Below are 17381 nucleotides of genomic sequence, written 5' to 3'. Positions count from 1 at the left end.
CGCAATGTCCTAAACCACATATTGGGTATACCGGTAATATACTGCAGAGGCGGATACAGCAAAATGTTAACTGTGGGAGGTCAGACTAAGGGAGAGCTAAAGAGCACAAGTTGGGAGTTCATGTTGTGTAGTAATTAGGACAGTTTTATACAAACTCCCAATTGGCTTCCATCACGTAGAAAACCAGAGACTGATTTTGGCTACCAAGTGTATTTTAGATCTTTTTAAAATCAGCTAACGTGTAGGAAAACTTGCTTGGCTTTCCTTTTTACAAGAATCTATTATACGCCTGTTTGAAAATTCGACACACAGACGAATATTAATTTTAACATTCATAGGTATATAGGCCTACGCAATAATGTATCTTTAGGGTCGGTTTCTTAAGCCGCCTAAATATTTAATGATGACGAGAAGAGATGGAAACTTTTTTGCACGTGGTCCATGCTGGTGAATATTTGTTTGAGGGTTGCAAGCCGTGGAATAACCCATAATCGTCCGTATAGCAAATCGTTTTACTTTTTATTCCTCTTATGATATCTTCACTTAAATCCATTATATCAGTAAATGATTTAATATGTCTTTTCTTGGTGCGTTTTAAGATATCATAAAATACTTAACAGATATCAGAGAAAGAATTAGTCATTCAAGAACAGAATAAAAGATATAAATAGATATTGTCTATTTATTGATATTTTCAACTTATTTGCAGACGTCAGGAATTCAACTTACCACAATTTCAATTTTATCTCAGGAATTCATTTCAAGATATCATTAAATATGGTGGACGGAAGGAAACGCTCTATGATTCCTAGTAAAAAGTTTTCTCAGGAACTTTTTAAAGTTTAGTATATTTTCCTAACTTGTAAGTTGTTTGCCAACTTCGTAGGCTACTGACAGTTTTGAAGTATGAGAATATTAAATTGGGAATTAATTAATTCATTGGGTTAATTCTGATATTTCGGTTATTCTGAACGTATATACTACATCACTATATCCATGATGAAGGTGAAGAATTAAACCAATAGTTGATGTTCTTGATAGAGGGGGGAATAAAGATGGGTAAAACGGAAAATTTTGTGTAGTGTTATAACAAGGCGTAATTGTCAAATTACACGGTGATAAGGTTGATTTAAATTATGTTGCCTGAAGGGACCCCATCAATTGTGATACAGTCTGCCACAGAGTAAGTTTAGACGCCCTGTTTAATAGTCTTCGCTAACTCCAAGTAAACCGTAGTGTAACCAGGTAGGAACAGCCGATGTTTACTTTGATCGGAAATTAGCACGAATGTTGCCTACTCAAAAAATGAACCGTTTCGGAAACCAGTTACTTGTACTTGTCTCCCGCACTTCCTTACTCGCGTGTGAATTATACAGCGTGCTCATACAATGAGTTAAACGTTTTCTTACATAACTTTTATTCCACCCCCGAAAAAAATTGTTCATGTATTTGATGTATGTTTGTGTCAACATAAAAAATGTTAATGTAGCATGGCCCTATATCACTTATATCATGCTAAGTAAGATGTCAAATATTTAGTATCTTCCTTGAGAGAGAATAATGTCCCTGTACAAAAAAATAAACACATTCAAACCCTGAACTCGACACATCCAGTACTTTTTGAGATATCACCAATTAATTACACTGATTTTAATACACATGCACTTTAAGGGAATAAGTTGTAAAGGAAAATGTACATAGAGCAACAATGGAACATTCCTCCTTGTGTTAATCTACTTTACATGTATGAAGTAAGATTTACCTTAAGTTCGATTCCAAAACACAACAGTCATGAATTTTGTAATGTACTTACAGTCAATATTCTTATATGCCATCAAAGATGGAACCTCCGTCGCGCATTATTACTGTATTAATTTACTGTAATTAATATGCCCATGTAGCATGCACAATAGATCATTCCGCTCATGCTAATGTACTATCGAAGGCAGTATACAAGAGGTGGAGAGTAGAACAGAAGTGCGTGTTTTTGTTCAATAAAAAGTTTTCATCATGGCAGACAAATCCAGATGGGCGGTAAAGCGTTGTAAACTAACAAATTAGACAGTACTGATATAAAAACTGACCTGAGCAGAAAAGAAACACTGATTTATAAGTTTATGGCCAGGGATGTCCACGACAAGAATAAAGGTAAATGCATATGTCTCTGAAATCTCTAGATTGCGAAGAGTGACCTCCCTGGGCCATGCGAAGCCAAATGTTATGCATTAGCAAATGCTAGATCTATAACGCCACAACCAACGCTTTATTTCATTTGACCTAAAGGGTACCAGTGCTCCCATTAGTCTTGGTTTTCCGAAAAAACTATATTATCTTACATCATTCCTTTCGGTTCGTTCAGTTTGTTTCTTAGATATCAAGATATACAATGAGCCTATGAATGCCAACAATCAATCGACAACGTGATATATGTAGGCCTATATGTATGTATACTTTGGGTTTTCACGTCGTACATTTTTTCTGCCATATAACGACGAGTCATCTGTGACTCCAGATATAACACCGCGTCCAGTCACATTATACTGACACCGGGTCAACCAGTCCCGTGATTTCAGTGCTTATTGCCAGGCTAAGCTGCAAGCAGGACCATTTTTAATGTCTTTGTTATGTGACCTGAACCGGGTTTGATTCCAGGTCTCCCTACTTCGTGGCCGCCACCGAATGAAGCGGTCGACTACATGACATGACACCGAACCGTCAGCTTATCTGTGGCTGTCAACATGCAAAGTAGCTTTTGTTCATACGCCCGCCCAGCTCTCCGTATCCTAGAGCCCATAGAGCCCATGCTTGTCCGTTTTAATTCATATATCTCAAACTAACACACAGATGCCCCAATTCATCGTTCTACTGTAATCACACAACATAAAGTTGCTGGTGAAGTTGTACCAAATTTGGAAACCAAACCTGTACCGGTATTATTCTTTCACTGGTATGGGCAAAAAACAAATCAGTGTTTGGATGATCCAGTTTAACTCAGGGATTAAATCGGAAATATCGTACGGTTGCCATCATTTTCATGCTTTCTGTGTAAACAGAAGGATGTAAATGACGATGTGGGCAATCAAAACCACTTATGACACACAATTACATTAACTTAGACTCATCCTTGTGAAAATATTTCACAAGACGTTTCAAAACAAAATCACAACGACTGTTATGAACGTTTCAGGGTATCTTTTATTCACCATGCATAACACCACATACATCAACCAAAATTTAACTACAAGTTGTATACTTGTGTATAGTTGTATACTATAAACATTGTGGTAGGCACACGTATTGTAAATACGTAATACCATATCCGTACATGTCAAGTATAACCAAGTTTCAGTCTTCATCATATTCAGATGATGAAAACTTGCCATGTATTACAAGTACAGCATGGCTTAAATGTCAACCATTAACGAAAACAGCTTTCCTAGGTTGTTAAGCCACAAAACAATAAAACTGTATTTTTATGAATTATTAGATTTTAATACACTAATCAATTACATCAAAAACGATAAGAATAGACTCTGAAAGTATTCCCAAAATTTAGCTCTTATTTCAAAAGCAAATAAACACCTATATATTCTTTTTTATAAGATTAATACAAACGGCTATATTTCAACATGCAAGTCTGCAATAACCATCAAATGGTCAGAAGGATATAACTCTTCATTCATGATACTATATGTTGTATTGAGCATTTCTGAAAACACAAGATGTTTCCCTATATAAAACATTAACAGTGAAAATGTTAAAAAGATCATGAAAAATACCATAGGCGGCATTCTGAGACATGGCCACAGTCTTTGTAGTTTTGAACTCCGCCACCCGACATTCCTGGGAAATGACATGCCAGAATATAAGCTGGGGTTGCAGAGACAACAATTGCATCCAAAAATTTGTCGAATAGTTCTACCATGGCGACGCACTGATCGATTTAAGACTAGGACAGCTGCATAGAGAAGGTGTACAAGACAAATCGCCAGCATAAAGCCATATATCACAAGGTTCCTGAAAAGAGTGGAACTACATTCTTTGCAGTTTGGTAGAAGACAAGTGTTGGTATTTCCCCCACCAACGCAGACCCCACACCTGCACGATCCATGGGGCCCACAGTCATGTAGGCAGGGGTATCCCTGCAGGCCAGCATAAGAATTTCCTGCCTGAGATACAATGGTCCAGAATCTGTCCAGTACAATACTGTGATGATAGCGTTTTTCATATGCATCCCCACTGCCTACCAAGAACAGTGACGTTGGCTTGAAAACTGAAGAGGCTAGCACTCGATCTGGACGACTATGCAAGCCAGGTGTGGGCTGTCAAAAAGAGAGGGAAAAAATGACTGACATTGTCACTTTTTGTCCAGTATGTGGTTAAGGTACAGACAGAACTACTAGTATAAGTATGGTAGCAATGGCGTTGCTTAGACTTGGGATCACACTACCTCATGCTTGAAGCTTTTTGGTCAATAAAAAGAATATATCTTCTTTCACATGTATATCTCTGTCTAATGGTGGATAATATGAATGCTATTTACTAGTATGTAAATATCCACAGTTTTACTTTGAAGGACACTACAATTTTCATCATATCTTCATTTTAGCATCAGGAACTTTTCACAATTAATGTTATACAATTGTTATGTAATTATCAGTGGAAAAGAGTATGTGTAAGCTAGTGGGTGTGTAATTTAGAGGCCATATTTGACCAGTTACGTGTGACCGGTTCAGTCTGTATTCTGGTATGTGTTTGTGCCATGCCTTTGCTTGTTTCTGATGGGACAAAGTGTATAAGTGGAAATGAGGTTGGTGGGGAGCGAGGAGAAGGGGTGTTGGGGAGCTTAGTGGGTATGTGTGTTAAAGGGAGGAGGCAGGGAATGCATGCGGGGCAATGGGCATTGTCACAGCAGAATGTTAAAGACTTGATGAGTTTGGCAGAAATGAACCATTATTAATCCAAACATAAAGGGAACTCCAAAATATTGTGGCTGATTGGAGAGACGGGGACCCTCATAGAGTGTTATCTGTAAACACTGGGGCTAAGCCAGGTACAAGTATCTGGCTTGTAAATGCTTTAGTGGCATGCACATAGATTATACGGTGAGGCAGCTAAATTATGATAATGTAATGGTATAATTATTATTATTATATAATTACCATATTACTGAATGTGAAGCTAAAGTGATCAGAGTCTGCTGTCGCTTCCCATATGTCTGCAATCTCCAGAATTATTCTCTCTTTGGGGATAATGCTTGTGGCTGTCGAATAACAAGGTCCTAATTCTTCCTTCAATCGATTTGTAGATGTCAACACTTTTGCTGACCATTCAAAGTCTGTGTATGTGTTGAAATCTCCCAGGATAACAGCATTTGGTAGTTTCAAATCTGTAGGTATAATAACCACTGGATAAACTTTAACAACTAACCCATCATCATGGAGGTATTTATACCTCCATTCTTTCATTTAACACATACATGTACTACATTTGTACATTCAATTAAAATCCAAAACCTCTGAAATATATATCAGGAAACGCTTCCTAAGCAACTAAATGTGCTTATAGTTACAGCACATACATGTTACACTACACCCAGGACACAGTATGTGTTACAGCACATGCATGTTACACTACATCCAGAAAACAGCATGTGTTACAAAACCTACATGTTACACTACATCTAGGGAACAGCATACGTAACAGCACATACATGTTACACTACATCCACGACACGGCATGTGTTACAGGACATACATGATACACTACATCCAGGACACATCATGTGTTACAGCACACACGTTACACTACATCCAGGACACAGTATGTGTTACAGCACATACATGTTACACTACATCCAGGACACAGTATGTGTTACAACACATACATGTTACACTACATTCAGGACACACAATATACGTTACAGCACATATACGTTACACTACATCCAGGACACATCATGTGTTACAGCACATACATATTACACTACATCCAGGACACAGTATGTGTTACAGCACATACATGTTACACTACATCCAGGACACAGTATGTGTTAAAGCACATACATGTTACACTACATTCAGGACACACAGTATACGTTACAGCACATATATGTTACACTACATCCAGGACACATCATGTGTTACAGCACACACATGTTACACTACATCCAGGGCACAGTATGTGTTACAGCACATACACGTCACATTGCTTTGAGTTTAAGAGATTGGATGTGACCTCACCAACTATGATGGATAAAAAAGCATAAACTGATTCTATGTGAAAACACTTAATACTGGCCACAGCTCAAGTTAGATTTAGACAAATGAGGAAATTTTCTTGAAAAATGGAATTAAGTCATATGAATATCCATATAAACAAGTACCTGGCACAACCTGGTGGAATAAAGCATAAAATTTTCAATATCTGTTAAAACATTACATGTACACAAAAATGAATGTAAGGAACATTGTGCATCAGTCATTAATTTTCTGACACCAAAATAGCGTGCTGATTAAAGAAAATTGCTTTCCAGAATATATGACATATTCTGATCAAATTACATGTAATAGATGTACCAACCTGTGAGGTGTTTCAGAACCTCTGCCGCATTCTGGCACTGCTGTTGTCGGTCGTAAGAAAAGTGAACTACAACAACATTTACTATGACCCTCTCATTCACTGCTATCTGGGCAGACAAGCTAACTCTTTTATTGGAGTCCCCAGTGTTGGCACTGGACAAGACATGGACCCTAGACTTTAAAATCGGCCATTTACTCAGCAGGCCAAGTCCTACAACAGAAACAGTACAACTGTAACACACACATCTCAATCATTCAATTGCAATAAATGCTAAAATATAATTGCAATGTATGCAAACCCTGTATCTTTGCCTCTAACAAGGCCCTTGCTCAGTACATGAATGATGTTCAGAGTGATAAACTGATTTAAGACTTTTTGGAGCATTTGCACATAAAGGACATCAGTCACATGTATATCAACAGCTAAGTCTTTAAAAGATTTGATGGTGGCTTGGTCAGTCAGTGTGTTGATAATTAAACCAAATGGAATTTAAATCTTGAACTAACAATCCTGTATAAAATTCATGTGCATATCTCCATTGCTTAACAAAGACATTTCCCTAAAGTGAAAGAGCCCTCAGACACACCTTCCGTTTCCCATCCAGGTAAGAAGCTGCCATTCACTTTCTGTACATAATTCGTAGGGTGATGCCTCATCCATCTGTACTCAGGTAGCAGGGACTTGAGGTCTGCCACCTGGTTTCTCTCTCCAGTTTTATGACCTCGTACCTCTTGAAAGCCAATGATATCTGGCTGGGCATCAAGTATCTAAAAACAAGAATCACTTCTTGTGTATTTAATATTAGACTCATTTAACTGAGGGTGACATGAGTAGGAGTGATGTTATCTCTCTTGCATATTTTTTTATTTTTATTAGATGTCTGTTTCTCATTCTGAAAGTCTTGTAAGGAAGAACCATGTAGGCTACATGAAAGCAGATCCAAGAATGGACACAGTCACTTTGTATGGTACTAGCTGAGAATAAATGCTCTTGTACATGAAAGATATTATAAAATGTTAGCATTTTTCAATATAATTAAAAAACTGACAACTAACACAGATGCTTGAAAATAAAAAGATGTTGGCCAATATCTCAGTGGAAGAATATTGTATCTCCATAGATAGAATACCACAAGTAACCTAAGACAAATGCATCATCAACATGAGATGTGGTATACTGGCAATGCATCATTGCCGACAACACGACTGTGTATTATTCAGCAATCAAAGTCTTTCCTCCTTACATTTTTCTTCTAACATTTATCTGCATGGTAATTCACAGGTCTCCGAGATATATAAAAAAATAATAAAGCACTGACGTTAGCTATAGATTGTGCAGTGAGTATCTTCAACATACATAAAGCTACCCGGACCTGTAGGCTAGTCCTAAGAGTTAAGCTTTCATGTTTCCATTTTTGTTTATTTTGTTTTCTTTTTCTTTTTTTCTTTTTGTTAAAATCTGACGGGTAAATCGACCATGCAGTTGAGTGTCAGAGTGAAAAATGACGGAAGAAATTTAGCTCTTAGCTGTAGGCTTAAGACCCAGCGCCTGTCGTCAGAATCTAAATATCGAGACTACGATTCACGATTGCACATATTTAGTTTCTGAAGATTCTGTGTGGGAAATTTACACCCGGCCTATCTGACCCACCATTTCTGCAATCCGATGTTGCCGAACACCCCAGTTAAACATCACATTCCACAAGTTGTAAGTGCCCACGCGGATGTTCTCGTCAGCGGAAACACATGCTACCATAAAAAAAAAAGTCACAGCAACACAATGTGTTGAAAACACCAACATTGCAAAAGTTTGGCATGAACATCTGTAGCACTACATGTTTTGTTCCGCCTGTAAAGAAAATAATATGGGCTGCAAGTTTACATATTTTAAGTGGGTGACTCCATGTTTTATGCTCGCCACAACATTTCCTCTACACGGTCAACAAACTGCTCACATTGATAGATTCGTGTTCCCAGACATCAAAACAATGTACACGTATATAGCATCAATACCCATCTAGATGATGTTACAATCATAAAGCATTATATATTTACGACTTTTCTGTGCCCAATATTTTGTGTTCATTCTCAAAACTAATGCCTCCCCATGTTTCTGAGACAGCTAAATCCAGCGAATCCACGAAAGGTAATGTGCAGCGACAAATACACTACGGCGCACTATTGGCTTTTCTCGGCTAGACAGACCACGTGACTAGCAAATTCTCCTTTACCCCGATATTACAGATCTCGCAGTACATGAACGCACCCTCATTTTACATGTGTACGATAGAATTGAACACATGTACAATTCGCACAACTACAAAATACATAGCAAAACGGTCTGTCAGATTCGTGAAGGTGTATTTCTTTTGGAAATAGTAATGATTAAAAAATACATGGATATAATTTATTAACTTGACATTGTCATGGATGGTGTACAGGTTTATCGAAAAGCATCCCTATATCTGAACTAATTTCATTCGTGCAGTGACTGGACCTAATATTAATAAATTAACTAAATCTATAGCATCTATAACAGCACACAAACAGCGTTATTCATTGGTTATATAGTTAAGACTTAGACGGAACAGTTCACAATGCTCGACTGTGTCGTCATTATTATATACGAACCTACCTTGCCGTCAACCAAAAAAAAAAAAAAAAAAATTGACGTATAGACATAATCTACACTGAAATTGGAAACAGGGGTATAACTAAATGAAGCATTTATAATAGGCCAAATTTCACAGCTGGATGGGGCCGTCCAACCTTAACTCCCATATATAACAAAGCTTAGCTACATGTACCTTGGCTTATATAATACACTTTATTATAAGTAGACATCGCCTGTTTCGCTGATAGCCATGTATACGTGTACGTCTGTATACACTTAGTGTCCTAGATTAACAATACGAAACATCTAGATAAAGTGAACAGATACGACACAGGCCCTGTACATTATCCCATACTATATCGTATATAGTATACGACTTAGCTCAGGAGATCGACGGTTGTATATTCCTCCCGGATTTGTCAACTGGGTAGGTGTATTTTTTCAATTTCCAAGTCGCAAAACTGCTATAGTAAATATAGAAAATGTTCTTTGAGATTTCACAATATATGGAATAAGTATACAGTATCAACAGAATGTTTTGGTGACCTTTAACTCTACAAATTTCCTGCCCATCTGGCAGGCACCTAAACCTATGTACTTTGCAAGACCTGTCCCTACTGGCCGTGTAGGCAAAATGCAGCATCAGAGCTCTTTTCTTTCTGTACATATATAATGCTGGAGTCATACACATACACAAGTTCAGCATGTGTTGGAAGTAAGCTGTGTCAAGTATATAAGGCCTTAGGCCTACATATATGTATAACAACCTCCTCATGTAGTGATAAAATGATATCCTTCTACAGTTTAAAAGCAAAAAAAAAATCGAGTGTATAGCGCAGTAAGGAAGGGCATGCATGTATTGTTATAGGGGTCTAATATGTGACACAAACATCATGTTGTTGGGTCATTCAGCACAAAATTAAGACATAAAACATATAATCGTTGAAACAGTAGTATGTGAAGGACATAACATCACGTACGCAGCCTGCCTATGTACATCGTCAATGCTTTTGTGAGTAGTTAAAACGAGTGGGTCTATCTCTTGAACAAAGAAAACTTAATTCAGAGCTGGACTTTACTATGTCGATCTATACGTGTATATAACAGGACTGAATCGGTACAACTAAAGTGGACTTCATTGTTTGTTGACATCTCACACAACAAATATATGGTTAGAGCATGTATACGCGATGATATATATATAATATGCAATATAATTGTACATATTTTCTAAACACACACACACACACATCGCCACCAAGGGTTCTAATTGCAAAGAGAGATAAACTTCTTATAGACCTATATATATAAACTATGATAAATGTGTTCACGTGAAACGAGCTAAATAGTCGATGTCATTTTGCTGTACTTACTTTAGGTAAAAATGCATAAGTAGATATACATGCAGAATTAAAAACACCTTCCAACATGCACGCGTACAAATGCATATGCAAAGAAAACCCGAGATAAAGAGATAAGTTTTTTGCCGCCATGATCAATTTCATCTCATAAAAAATATTGCAGGTATTCATGTGTTTTTCTCTCAAGTATATCAGCAACTATTATACTTAACATACGAAAAATGTTATTTCTTCATGGCCATTCATTGTCCTGACAATCTTACGAATGCTCAGCCCCACAAACTGAACATGGAAAGTAGACTAGTCGAGTTTCGGGACAAGATGGCAGCAGACTTGGACAGAACCATGGAATTTTGGCTAAAGAACTCCCACGACGATAAATATGGGTAAATATGTAAACTTTTTGCATATACAGTCAAATATAAAAATATGTACGTGTCTAAAGTTCAAGAAAGTCACTGTCAGTGTATGGAACTTTTGGATTACTACCCGAAACAACACTAGAGGTCAGTGACATATATGTACATATGCAAGAGCACATATATATGTTTCTGATGAAGACTGAAAACTATGTAATGCCTGAAACCGATTGTCATTGCACATATATGTACCTAACTTCTTGGCTTTAATAACAGCCTCTTTCCTTTATCGGGGAAATTGTCTATTAATCGATACCATGTATGAACTTGACACATACCAGTGGGGTCTATATGTATATAGAATCAGTAAAACAGATGTAGCTGACAAATATGTGCTGGTATTTGTTGACAAAGTAGTATTCATGCATGTGTGACTATACAGTTATCGAATACATTAAATAACTTTTCAGAGGGTTCTTCACCTGCCTCACTAGAGACGGGAAGGTGTATGACGAAACCAAATACTGCTGGCTCCAAGGCAGACAGGTATATGTATAATCATAAACTGTAATCTGTAGATAATGTAGATTTTTTTATTTATTTCTATTATATTGCTCTTTAACGTCAAACTCAAGAATTTTTGAGGGTGGGTGGCAAGGCGTAAACCACCGACCTTTGTCCAGTTACTGGCAAACTTCCTCACATGGAAACCCATACTGATGGAAGACAAGTGGTCTTTCAACGAATGCACAAAAAGCCACACGAGCGTCGTCAAGGTCCCACAAGCAGTAAGAATGTGCTTGTGGGTGCATGCTTTTCTAAGTTTATTGACTTCGTCTGAATGTTTCATCCATCTTCAAAATGTCTGCATGCTCCATCTATTATTCGAGGTAACACAATAAATATTATGACTATTTAATTATCTGTTTGATTGCTGTTTAACGTCATAGGGCTACATACTCCTTCAGCATACGATGGCCGTCAGTTTTATAGGTAGCGGAAACCGTGAAGAAAACCATTTACCGCGTACTGACGAACTTGCCCTCTTGTGACGTACAGATATGCCCACATGCAATACTGGAGGAAGAGAAGTCATTTCCATTGAACGCTATATAGCAAAAAGAGCGTCGTCGATTTGTTATCACAAAATCTGCAAATTCACTTTCCAAGGCCGGGTTGGAACCCGCTTTTTGTGCAAATATAAATATTTATACTCAAGAATATTTCACTTATACGAGGCCAGCATTAGGGTGGGAAGAAACCGGGTAATATATTATAAGGCCCTATATATTCTTGCATCTTGTAATCACAGTATGGACAATCTTAACAATTCTAATCCGATTTTCGTAAGACCATTGAAAATATGGTACTATTATTAAATTATTACCGGTATCTCATTATAATACAATGCAATATAAATGTAAAGATTTCACTGCATGTGTTGTAGGTGTGGACATATTCCAGACTGTACAATGATGTGAAACGTTTCCATAAACCTGAAATACTGGACGCTGCTCGGAATGGTATATATTACATATAACAGGAATGCGCAATGATTAGTGGATGTCAGTCATGCCATGAAGTAGTTTTAGTAATAGTACTATAGTCATCAGAAAATAGGATTTATGGACATAGCTCAGATATTATTGCAGACAACTCGCTGAGACAAATCCAGACTTCGAACCAACGACTTTACTCTTGACTTTATCTGTGATGTCTCATTTCATCAAAGAGGCTACGCATGTTCACTGTAAAATCCACTGGTGAGCTCAGCTTCTTCTCTCCGGATAAATACAAGTGAGTTAGATGGTTGGGTAAATAGAATCATTGTTATGTATACCCAGAAAGTATAGCCCTATAATGTGCATATACATGTATATATACATATATTTACGTTTATTAATTGTTCACACAGAAACTATTTGCTTGTCCATGCTTCTTGTCCAATGTACTCGCACTCTTGCATAATATATTGTTGCAGATACGCGTGTATTAGATCAACTGGATGTTCAATTGCCTATTCCTAAATGCCGGCCTGTAGGTTGAATGCCAGCTTTATATCTTGAACAATCTAAATATGGTGGGCTTAAAAAGGAAGATTTTCTTTAATTATACGCAATTGCTGTTTCGGTATATATTGTCCGTTTTACTCTAAACAGGAGGTGAGTTTCTTATGAAATATGTCAAAAATCCGGAGACCTGGAAGTGCTATTTTTCGCTAACAAGAGATGGGAAACCGTTGAAAATCCAGCGAACTATTTTCTCGGAGTGCTTTTACCTTATGGCTTTGTCAGAGCTCGCCAGAGCCACTGGGGACCCGAAGTACAAGGTCAGTTTATGCATGTATGTACCAAACATGTACAAGAGCATTGACAAACTACACATGCGTACTCGATATTCGATGTACACCTGTATGTCTTTTGCTGTGGTATGACATAGACAAGCTTATTTCCCATATACCTTTTTGGTGAAGTTCTCCCTCCATACGCATGTCATCAAATAAAATCCATACAACACTGATTTTTTTCTCATTGATGTTAATGTGTTCCTTTTGTAGACCGAGGCCCTGAAAATGATGGATAAGATACTGTACTGGGTTCGAGTGGATGACACAGAGTTAGGCCGTCCAAAACTGGCAGGAATGGAGTCCGTGAACAAGATGGCCATACCTATGGTGATTCTATGTCTGATAGACCAACTAGTCACCATGGAACCAGGGTTACTTGACAAATATCGGAGTGACATGAAATGGTGTATCTCCCAAGTACTTTCACACGTCCAGGTAAATATATGCTTACTTGTATGCAACATCAAACTAAAACCATCACATCACATGCCAGTTATAACTTACACATGCACGTTAACATTGCTTGAGATAAATCTCCAACATGCAGATGATACTAAGTTGATGTGCGAAATCAAAGTCTCATCCAGTCTACATGTTATTTTCGTCTTTTGTGGAATATCATTAATTGTCATGGATTTCCCTAGTTATAGGCCTATAATATATAGGTGCAGAGTGTTGCAATGTAAAAAGTTCGGTATGCCATTATGATAATTGCCATCGCAATCACATATATTGCCGTTCATAGATGAATCATATAAGAATCAATTTTGTATAATTGCTTATATTTAGAGAGACGGAAAGGTTGTTCTTGAAAACGTGTCTTTTGACGGTAAAGAACTACCTGGATGTGCAGGTCGACTAATGAACCCAGGTGATGTACTAGGGAGCATTAGACACGAGACATAAAGTATATCTCGTAATTGTTTATCAGTAAAGATGGAAAAACAGAGGAAATATAACCAAGCTCAAAGTGAAATGTGCAGTTAAAGGTATACGTTCACGAGTTTTAATGTGCATTGTTTTGTACATCCGACCCAAGTGCATGTGTCTTGGGATGTGTTGGGATATTAGTGAAATGTTCTGAGTAGGTGAATACACGGCTGTATTGCTGCTTTGATATAGAGTTTTTGGTGAAGTTCAGCATGGCAGTAATTTCACCTCAATTATTTGACAAAAGTTAAATGAATATGATATGAAAAGGTATGGATTAAGAGATTCTTACTTCTCATTTGATGCTCATGTCTTAAATAAATTGCGGCCCTACTATTTAACATAGCCCCCCCCCCCCCCTTCCCCCTAATGATGTGGATATTTGCATATATGCAAAAAGGATAAGACATATATTGTCGCTAACGTTGCCACAGAGGTTGGGCGTCTCATTCACAGGTCATGCTATTGAAGCCGGTTGGGTCTTGACGACACTGGCAAATAGGCTAGAAGACAACACTCTGAAGAGCATAGCCATTGAGAAGTTCATTGACACGTCCTTCGAGAACGGTTGGGACAAGAAGTACGGTGGGATATTTTACTTTCTCGATGCAGATGGCCTGTCGCCAGCGCAACTAGAATGGAACATGAAGCTTTGGTGGCCGCACAACGAAGCTCTCATAGCATTTTTGATGGCCTACAAAGAGACGAAAAATTCTGAATACTTTCAAAAATTCTCCAAAGTCTTCGATTACGCTTACAAGCATGTAAGTAATATAGCATAATGGTACTTATATATAGGCGGGTTCATTCTCTTCCGTTAGATATTCGCTATTTCCTTACTTTTGTATCATGAAAATCAACATTTTCTCTGACGAAATTCGCTTGAATGGTGCAATGTATCGGGACTCGATGCTATAACGAACTCTAGTTTTGCCCATGATTCGACAGTGAGCAGTCCAGATAAAACACCTTTGTTTCTTGGCGTTGACCTAGCTTATGCCCCGCATTTATTCAAAGTCCATTCACTCTCTGACCTGCTGTAACCCGCGTCAACCTTAGCCATGGAAGGGGCCATCACTGTATATACCGATGCAGTCATCGATGCAGTCATTTCTGTCAGTGATGTAAGCATTTAGACTGCTTTACCTGCGGCAGGATGGTATGTTTTTTTTCTAATCGAGTCCCCATTACCTGAACGTGATAGTATGGGCTGTATACCTTCAACTAGGTTGCGCTTTTCTGACTGGCTGACAGAACCCTTTTCGACTACTTCAACTTGGTGGTGCTTTTGTTTATTGGAGGAACGAGTCATATTCACTAACCAAGCTATAGTATGCCGCATTTCTGGTTATGGGCTAAAGGAGTGTGGTCAATTTGTGTTTGAGTAAAGGAGGCCTCTCCACTAACCATGCATGCTGCTTTCAACGTGACTGTACTTTTACGACAGGCTGAACGGGTCCAGTTCAGTTACCATGATATATGTAGAAGACTGCTTTTCTGATTGGCTGAACGAGGATCATTAACTGCTACAAAGGGCTTTATACCTTCAACATGACTCTGCTTTGCTGATTAAAAAAGTCACCCCCACTAATTATGGCAGTAATACTTTATATATATTCTATAGCTACCTTAACATGGCGACGCTCTTCTGATTGGGTGAAAGAGAGTAACTTTGATTCACAGATCATGTTAGTCTACGTTCTCTCGTTGTTACCCTTGTTATATAAAATAAGACTGAAATACAGGAATGGTGGGTGTGTGAGAACAAACCGAATTTCGTCCGAACGTGAAATGGGAACTACATGTAGGCCTACTCCAATCAGTATACAGACTGTCCTGTTACGATCTGCAACAGCGGAAAGGAATCACCTATTGAGAATTAAGCCAAATAGGAACCGGCGACACCCTCCGATGTTTCAAGTATCAGAGATTGCATAGGGGTAAAAGCGGACTGAATTTTGACTTCAGGCTGTATACCTAGAAGGGCAGTAATACTTCGGGCCCACGCCTTCAACACAGTGAATGATCATTCGCTATAGAGACAACGAAATATGTTACTACTATAGGCTGTTGGTTTGTATATCAGGGAGGAAGTCTGTTGACTGTCGATGTGCAAAGGCTGTTTACTGTATATCTATCACAGGCTTAAAACCTAAAGTCAGCCATTTGTGTGATTTCTAATGAATCCGTATGTATATAACATGGGTCACCGGTGAAATGAAGGAAACAAGTGTTCGACTAACGGCCAAGGATTACTCGTATAAGTTACTTGTTTTAATTTTACAACCCGACGTCTGAAAAATACTTAGACTTTAATTTCAGTTCGTCGACGATGTACACGGAGAATGGTTCGGATATCTGGATCGGAGGGGAGAAATTAATATGGATTTCAAAGGAGGGGATTACAAAGGTGAGGATGTTTCTGACAAATAAAAGCTAGTTTTTTAGTTGATGCACCTGTGATCTCCGTGAACGATTCTGAAACTATACGTTGCTGGAAAGTGGTGCTCTGTTGTACATGTATTATAAATTTGCTACAAGCAAACAACCGTCTTCATTTAATCAGCACAGTGACCTCACTCGCCGTCGAGTGAAATATTCTCGAGCATCGTCGTAAAATTCTGTTCAAATAAATAAATCATTTCATCAGATGCAAGATATCCAGCAAGATTATTTAGATTACGAAGACTATGGCAGAGGATCGGCTTTCCTGGCAGTAGCAGAACAAGCTGAACACCTCTGTGTGCAATATTAACACAATTAAATATCTTCAACTATTCCTAATGCATATGTCTTTTGCAAATTTTTAGCAAAGCTCATATAACGTATAGAAAAATGACATATTCGTGAACATATGGCGTGTTTTTCCTCTGGAAGTCTTTTACTTTCTTTGCGTTCTATATGATATAGCTGTATGTATGGGCGACACGTTCACAAATATGCTTCATCCCAGTCATAACCTATTTATATAGCTACTCAAATTTCAGTCAGGTTCCTTGTCTATATATTTTGGCAGGATGTTTCCACGTGGCAAGATACCTCATGATGTGCGAAAAAATGGCCACGGAGCTGCTTGGTAATGAGTAAACGATACATGCTAGCCCCTTTCTCGTATATCGTCTCCAGGGCATCATGTCTTCAGTATTTAAATTATTCGATTGTAGTTCGGAATGAAAAATAAAATAGAAC

The 17381-nt window shown here is 38.0% G+C and overlaps 2 protein-coding genes across 4 annotated transcripts; one reads left to right on the top strand and one right to left on the bottom strand.

Moving 5' to 3' along the window:
* Positions 1–3190: 3190 nt before the first annotated feature.
* On the bottom strand, positions 3191–8748 carry LOC135471533 (uncharacterized). The gene is made up of 6 exons (XM_064750798.1): positions 8637–8748; positions 8233–8430; positions 7169–7349; positions 6583–6792; positions 5163–5389; positions 3191–4322 (listed from the first exon to the last, which is right to left on the bottom strand). The coding sequence occupies exons 2-6, from the start codon at positions 8380–8382 to the stop codon at positions 3618–3620; spliced, it is 1473 nt and encodes a 490-aa protein (XP_064606868.1). The 5' UTR covers positions 8383–8430; positions 8637–8748; the 3' UTR covers positions 3191–3617.
* Positions 8749–9519: 771 nt separating this feature from the next.
* Positions 9520–17381, top strand: LOC135470364 (N-acylglucosamine 2-epimerase-like). 3 transcript variants are annotated; one of them, XM_064749256.1, is made up of 10 exons: positions 9520–9622; positions 10830–10942; positions 11386–11461; positions 12363–12438; positions 13075–13244; positions 13473–13697; positions 14052–14133; positions 14649–14956; positions 16515–16602; positions 17209–17381. In XM_064749256.1, the coding sequence occupies exons 2-10, from the start codon at positions 10845–10847 to the stop codon at positions 17277–17279; spliced, it is 1194 nt and encodes a 397-aa protein (XP_064605326.1). In that variant the 5' UTR covers positions 9520–9622; positions 10830–10844; the 3' UTR covers positions 17280–17381. The 3 variants fall into 3 exon arrangements, with proteins under 3 accessions (XP_064605326.1, XP_064605324.1, XP_064605325.1); XM_064749255.1 differs by lacking the exon at positions 9520–9622 and adding an exon at positions 10174–10207; XM_064749254.1 differs by lacking the exon at positions 9520–9622 and having other exon boundaries at positions 9635–10942.

This window comes from Liolophura sinensis, chromosome 7, assembly GCF_032854445.1.
Source record: "Liolophura sinensis isolate JHLJ2023 chromosome 7, CUHK_Ljap_v2, whole genome shotgun sequence".
Lineage (NCBI taxonomy): Eukaryota > Metazoa > Mollusca > Polyplacophora > Chitonida > Chitonidae > Liolophura > Liolophura sinensis.
Note: the sequence above shows the minus strand (reverse complement) of the source record. Positions and strands in the feature narration are given on the sequence as shown.

What these genes read in the sequence shown, in the direction of transcription:
- LOC135471533 (XM_064750798.1), bottom strand. Translation starts at nt 8,382, where the DNA reads ATGTTGGTGTTTTCAACACATTGTGTTGCTGTGACTTTTTTTTTTATG. An exon ending in AACATCGGATTGCAGAAATG is followed by an intron (nt 7,350 to 8,232) that starts GTGGGTCAGATA and finishes TCTTGTTTTTAG; the next exon opens with ATACTTGATGCCCAGCCAGA. An exon ending in GCTTCACATTCAGTAATATG is followed by an intron (nt 4,323 to 5,162) that starts GTAATTATATAA and finishes TCTTTTTGACAG; the next exon opens with CCCACACCTGGCTTGCATAG.
- LOC135470364 (XM_064749254.1), top strand. Translation starts at nt 10,791, where the DNA reads ATGGCCATTCATTGTCCTGACAATCTTACGAATGCTCAGCCCCACAAA. An exon ending in GCTGGCTCCAAGGCAGACAG is followed by an intron (nt 11,462 to 12,362) that starts GTATATGTATAA and finishes CATGTGTTGTAG; the next exon opens with GTGTGGACATATTCCAGACT. An exon ending in AAGTACTTTCACACGTCCAG is followed by an intron (nt 13,698 to 14,051) that starts GTAAATATATGC and finishes GCTTATATTTAG; the next exon opens with AGAGACGGAAAGGTTGTTCT.